The 6,580-nt window shown below is 42.2% G+C and overlaps 1 protein-coding gene across 6 annotated transcripts in view; it reads right to left on the reverse strand.

Moving 5' to 3' along the window:
• LOC117488957 (pre-B-cell leukemia transcription factor 1) overlaps positions 1-6,325 on the reverse strand; it is a 49,038-nt gene extending 42,713 nt beyond the window's left edge. For 3 of the 6 annotated variants that reach the window (XM_034138147.1, XM_034138146.1, XM_034138149.1), the window contains exons 1-2: positions 5,647-6,325; positions 4,814-4,887 (exon numbers count right to left, since the gene is read on the reverse strand). In XM_034138147.1, coding sequence (XP_033994038.1) covers positions 4,814-4,887; positions 5,647-5,831 — 259 coding nt within the window. In that variant the 5' untranslated portion in view covers positions 5,832-6,325. The remainder of the gene's footprint in view (positions 1-4,813; positions 4,888-5,646) is intronic. The other 3 variants (XM_034138151.1, XM_034138148.1, XM_034138150.1) reach the window with 2 other exon arrangements.
• Between the last annotated feature and the right edge of the window lie 255 nt (positions 6,326-6,580).

The raw sequence follows: 6,580 nt of genomic DNA on the forward strand, positions 1-6,580 counted from the left end.
ACAAACAGATATGAAAACTTTGGTTAACTTAAGATGCTGAAAATAGCTGATACAACTTCCATTAAAAAATAAGCAAAAACCAACATAAAACACACCTAGCGACCCTAGCTTTGCTCACTCAACACACACACACACACACACACACACACACACTCGCCATACGTCGCCACACAGAGTATGACCATTCTACATCCAGATCTGTTATCACGGCTAATTACAACTCCCACCTCAGATATACAGGGCTGTAATTAGCCTCTTAAAACATGATTAACATGTCTCAATTAAGCCAGTCAACATTTGCATAATATATTAGCTGTCCTAATTGCGAGTGAGTTTATACCAGAGGACAGGAAACAGCAAAAACACACGCTGTTGGTTCTGAAGTGCACTGATGCTGTAGAGAATATAAATATAGAGGAAATGTCAGTGGGTAAAAAGGAATCCAGTCTATTTATGTTTGATATAACTCACTGTAGAAGCAGAGATAAACGTAAAACTATACACATCCCCGCAAAGACTGCTTCGAAAAATATATGACTTGTTTATTATTATTCACAGTGAGAAACGTTTCTGCTAAGTGGAGAAATAGTTTCCTATAAACACGCAAATCAAATCCCAGCAACATTTTCTAAGGAAAACTTTGCACTCGTTTAGAAGTTATTTATTCAAAGTCATTTATGAGAGAACAGACAGAGTCCTGTTCAGTCTTATTTCCGTGGAAACTAAAACATGGGGGGGATAAACTGCTGCTTCGGCACTTCCAACCCGGGGACAGATATACAGTCTCCCAGCCGCGCGGGGAAACCAAGGACATAGCCATTAGTTTCAGGACAGCGCCACATTGGAAACTAATGCCTCCATCTGTCACTGGAGATGAGAGGAGAGTAACAAAGAGAGGCAACACTAACCCCTGAACTCATCATGGACAGCCATGTCAATTAAATACTGAAAAACAGCAGCACTGGGAGCCATAGTGACCAGTCCGTCCACCGCTTCATGGGAGCTCAACTAGTACCTCCATCAACGTTTAACGATAATGTTACAGGAAGTGCCATAAATAGTCATTTGACATTTTATCATCATGCAGCTTTACATTTATCTCCAGCCTACGGACTACAGTTAAGACCGATTGATGAGAAATCAATTTGTTAATTTTACGAAAATGTGCAACTTAAGTGATTAATTATGTATGTTTTTTTTTGTTGCAAAAAGCCAAACTTGTGTTGTTTTCAGCCACTCGGATGGTGATGATTTGCCGTTTTTCTCTGTTTTACATTACTGTAGGTTGACTATTTCAAAATGTTGCACTGCTTGGTCAGACAAAACAAGAAATGTAGAGTCAAATTGGTCTTTTTTTTCCAAGGTTATAGACTAAAGGCGCTTTTCCACTGCAGCATGTAGCACGTTTTCTTTTGCTTTTCCACTAGGGGTATTTCCGGCTGAATATGCTAAACTAGTGACGTAAACACTCTCGACTGCTGAATGGTCAGAGAGAATCGCTGGCAAGGGGGCTACAACTACAACAAAATGAACATATTTTACCGTGATTTAATTGTAATGCACGTTTCAATATGATGCCGAAGTAACAACATACTGATACCGGTTAGTAAAAACCATGAATTAATGCTTTGACAAGTCTGCAGACAGACGGCAGGCGAAAAACCTTTTAAAATGTGTGTTTTCTGAATGGAGATCAGATCAATCAGGCTAAGTTAACGTTGTATATGCTCCGACCGTCCACACTCACAACAACGGCCTACAGACATAAATAAACCAGCGACTGTATTCGCCATGACACAGACAGTCTGTGGTTTGTACTTGTTTAACTTTTGTCTAGTTTCTGAACAGATATGAGGAGCTGTGAGCTCTGAGGGCTAGCAGCTAACGGCTGATGTTTTGGTTTTGTGGTTCGCATTGAAGATGACGTCACGGCAGTTTTACGCAGCGTCGCTCCGCCCGCCGAACAGCCGATCGCCCCGCCTACACTGCGTTACTATAGTTACTACCCCAGTTGGTAAACTGTAATGGAAACGCAGCATAAAGTGAACCTGGCCTACCAAGGCCTAACCATACCGTACTAAGCCATGCTAGGTCCTGCAGTGGAAAAGTGCCATAAACTATTTCTCATTTAAACAAGAAAGTAAGTGGCAGACTAATCAATAGTGAAAATAATTGTTAGTTGAAACCCTTCTCACAGCACAGCACTTTCAGGACAGTTATCGAAAGAAATGTCTAACGATGAAAACTACTTCTACCAAAAAATCCATGGTAGGACCCTTGAAAGTGACCAGACCAGGACAACTGATTCAGCAGGTCTACAGCTTTGATAAGTTCAAGCGGTGTAATGCATTATCCGTCTGATCACATTAGTCATGCAGGAGCTCTCCATCTGACCCGAGCGAGCATGGGGGTAATGTGAGGCTGCTGACACAGAGTGGCCTGACCAAACAGTCCCAGGCCTACAGATAGAGAGACACAGAGAGGGAGAGAGGGGGAGAAACAGGGAGAGTAGGCCTGAAATCTGACACCCAGAAACACTGACTTGGTGTCTGGCTTCTCTTACTTAGTCAACCTGTACGTGCCAGCTTCCCTCGCTGTAATGGTTCCACGCAAACAAAGAAGCTCTCCAACTCTCTTCACAGGATGTGAAGCAAACACAGGAAAACAAATTCTAAGTGCTTCTCAGGAAACTGTAGAAACAATGATGATAGTTTTTTTTTTATGTGTCAAGGGGCCGGTAGTCAGGACAAACATGAAATACAACACTGGCGGCCAAAAGGAACGTCTGTGAGTGGTAACTCAAACCTCCGCCGCTGGTTTTCCATAAGCCAGCGTGCAAACCTGAGCTTGTTTAAGCTTGCTAAATACTCTCTCGTCGTGACACAGGCCCGACCCCGGCACAAATATACAGGGAGCGGGGTGGGGTGGGGTCATCAGTTAAGGCCTGCTCTGTCTGCTATTGGCATGCACTCCCGCCTTGTTTGTCAGCTGCTTGCCAATGGACACCTCTCTGCTGCAATGTCCCATATTGCTGCTGTCAACACTCACACAACACTGATATACCATGAGGAGGAACATGCACCACACGTGAATAACTACATGCAACAAATGATATATGATCTAAAGAAATTTCTCCTCTCTTCAGTAAAAGGTTGAGGAGAAGCTGCTTTAAATCTGAACTGCTGCACTCGTCTCCTCCTGATCGCACTTCTTCTCAAAGACACTCTGACTGCAACAATGTAAAAAGCAAGGAGAAGCTGACTCTTTGTAAAGAATATAAAAAAGACCTGACAAATTACAGGCTGTACTCCGCTCGCATACACTGCACTCAGCACATTTGGCTGTAAATGCCATGGTGAAGGTTTGAGTCATTTTCTCTGTCACTGCAGTGAAAGGATTTTCAGTTTCGTCTGCACAAACCTCCTATGGGCGAAGATGAGCCGCAGCTCAGCTCTTCAAACATCGACAGGGAGGACAGAGAGAGGCAGCCATTAAGGCTCGATTCTCATAAATTGCTCGGGTTATTCTTAACTTTTAAATGCTTTTCTTTCTTTATCAAAACAACGCAGTTATTTACGACCTGCTGATTTGTGGCTTGGGGCATGCCTTTCAGAAACCCTTTGAGTAAAAATAGCGGATCCAATACATAAAAGAAGAGAGAGTTGAAATATGTTCATTTCCAAACTTGGTCCTAATTTGCAGGCTGAGGGGAGCCTCTCTCTCGTCACAAGCTCTGTGAAATCTCGGGTTGCCAAGAACGGTGGGAAGAGAGGAGAGGCAGGGGGAAAAGCCAGGAAAAGGTCCAAGTCACTTTGTTCTTCTTTTTGGAAACGAACTCTGGTTGAACCCAGGGAGACGCCAGACAGTTTACAAAGAGCCAGGCATTACTCTCTTACTTTTCCAAGCCTTGCAATTTAGAAACAGGGCCCCAACCTACTGTGGCTTCCTCCTAACAGACAGCACTCTTCAGCTTTCAAATCTGGTGAATATCCCAGAGTGTCATTTGTACTTTTTTTGTTTTGAAAACCTGTGCCAAACTCTGACTCATACAAATTAAATGTGGGTGAATAAGAGTTTATGTGAAATTAGGAAAAATGGTTTTCCCTCCACACCAGCTCTCTATTTTAAACATCATGGCTGTGACTGCGACCAGACAAAGCAACAGGGCTATCTCAGTAACCTCAAAGACAGCTTTAAAGTTGTGTTCACAGATAAGGTTGAATTGGATATTTTCTTTTATTTCCTCCCTTGAAATGCCACCTCTTAACCAGCGTTCTGTGCCACATCCCTCAGAGAATATTCCCAGGCTTTCATCATGTGAGCTACTCTTCTTTTAATCTGCTGTTAAGTGAGTAATAATTCACACATTCCCTTTCGTGACTTTGACCCATGTTGCAAACATAAACAGAAAATCCCTCTGACCTGCATCTGCATTTTAAAACAGCTCACTTAGCAACACTTTCAAATTGGGAAAACAGACAGAGAGGGGGGGAGAAAGCCCAGCTACAGAAAGGCCCAAATGTCGGCATGAAAACACTCCTGTCCAATGACAGCGCCTCATCTGGGGCCAGTGTTGTTCCCATGCATGGTGTGTGACATTTGTCAGGGAAACATGTCAGAAATCATAAGATTCTTAATTTTTTTTTAGCCAAGTAAATTACAGTGGCTTTGAGAAGAATGTGACAATGATCATGGTCTATATTATTTTCTTATAAAGAAATAATTGATATTATTGATAAATAATATTTTCAACACTATCAGTAAGTGCAAGCAGACAAAAACTAAAATCCAGCAAACAAAAGAAACTTCTTACCTGTTTTCTCCTTTATTTCACACAAGACGTTGAAGAGAGCAGGTTTCATTCTGTGGCAGTTCAGTGCATGTTTCCTAAAAAGAGGACAGGACATCCCTTTCCAGATCAATATTCAAACAAGTGTCAATAGTAACAAAGTCGCCTAAAAGATTCTTAGATAAAAAAAATTGATCATGAAGATGATTTTTTTTATATTTTTCTGCTGTTTTCACCTTTTAGATGTAGCTTAATTTTAAAACACTCAGGAGCCAAAGCAATTAAAATGTGAATCATATTTAAACTGAATCCATAGTCTTTGAATGAAATTATTTTAGTCACATAAATACACTATTAGACAGTATTTACTTGAAACATAAGCAACTAAATTAAACCAGTTACCCCTGTAACATGACTCATATGTATTTTGCATTATATTTATGATAATTACTGGGGGAAAAAAGTCAGTGGTCAAAACTATAGGAAAGGATCTGCAACATGTTATTATAGCAGAGGATTCCAGCGTAAACTCCTTTGTAACAAGGTAGAAGTGTTTTGAGTGCCAACTGCTCCACAGTTTAAGAAAACTGAAAAACAGATCATTCTTATCTACAATAATCGATAGTTTTGATGAACAAAATTACCCCAAAAGTTGTTATAAATATTCAAATATAAACCGTGGCAAGTTTTTGTTGTATATTTTTCGCTTTCGCGCAGCCACGGCACTTCATTGGGCGTAATTGCTTTCATTTAGAGACACGAACCACAATGTTATTATCTCCCCCGACATACCCAACAACATTGGCTAATATTTCCGCTCTCTGGTTAATTTAAGTGTTTTTTGTGTAAATCCTCACCTCGCCTGTGCTTCGTCTAAGCTTTGGTCTGTGATGGTCATTATTTGCTGTAATATGTCTCCGATGTCTTGCTTTCTTCCCTCTCCGTCCGTCCCCGTCGTGCCATCCTGCATATGCTGCGCCAGGCCGGGGTGTCCGGCCATGCCTACCCCGTGGGAGTGCATCAACCGAGTCTGATCGTCCATCCTTGACCACGGTCCCTGCTGCCTCGACTCCAACTTTTAAATTTTAATAGCAAGAGGGGTAAAAAGAAGAGAAAATATCCTCGGAAATTCCTCTGGATTCCTCTGCGTCTCTCTGAGCTCCGACACTCCTCCTTTTTCCTTGGTAAGCTTTTCTGGATTTGGGAGGAGGGATACTGACAAACCCTCTCCCTGCTCTCTCCCTGTTCGCTCTCTCTCTGCTCTCGCTCTCTCTCTCTCTCTCTTTCTCTCTCTTTCTCTCTCTTCGTGTCTCTCCCAGCTGGTTTAGGTGAAATCTGATCTGAATCGCTGCTTTTGGCTTTGGCCACTCCTGCACCGCTACTGTAGGGAAGAAAAAAAACAGGATTGAACATTAAAGGCTCCTAATGTGATTAAAAGTGGAGCGCGTTGAGCTCCTCTTATAAAACCTCGGATATGAAACGAGAGTTGATGCGCTAAAACACGCAAAAGACTAAACTTGCCTTGGAAGGTTTGGGACACAAACTAACCACCAATTGTTATTGTTTCGCTTATGTCTGGTAACTGACTCATAATCAGAGTATGGATGGAAAGCCTCCGCCCCTCGAGCCACGATTGGAGAAGAAGGAGCGCGCAAGTCCCACCTCGGTCCTCTCCGAAAACGTCAATCATCCTCCTCGGGAAGGTGGGACACTGTAATAAACATAAAGAGATGTGACCGGACCGGGTGGCTATACAGTGATGGATAGAGAGTGAATATGTAGCCTAATAAA

Source organism: Trematomus bernacchii, unplaced genomic scaffold (assembly GCF_902827165.1).
Source record: "Trematomus bernacchii unplaced genomic scaffold, fTreBer1.1, whole genome shotgun sequence".
NCBI classification, from domain to species: domain Eukaryota; kingdom Metazoa; phylum Chordata; class Actinopteri; order Perciformes; family Nototheniidae; genus Trematomus; species Trematomus bernacchii.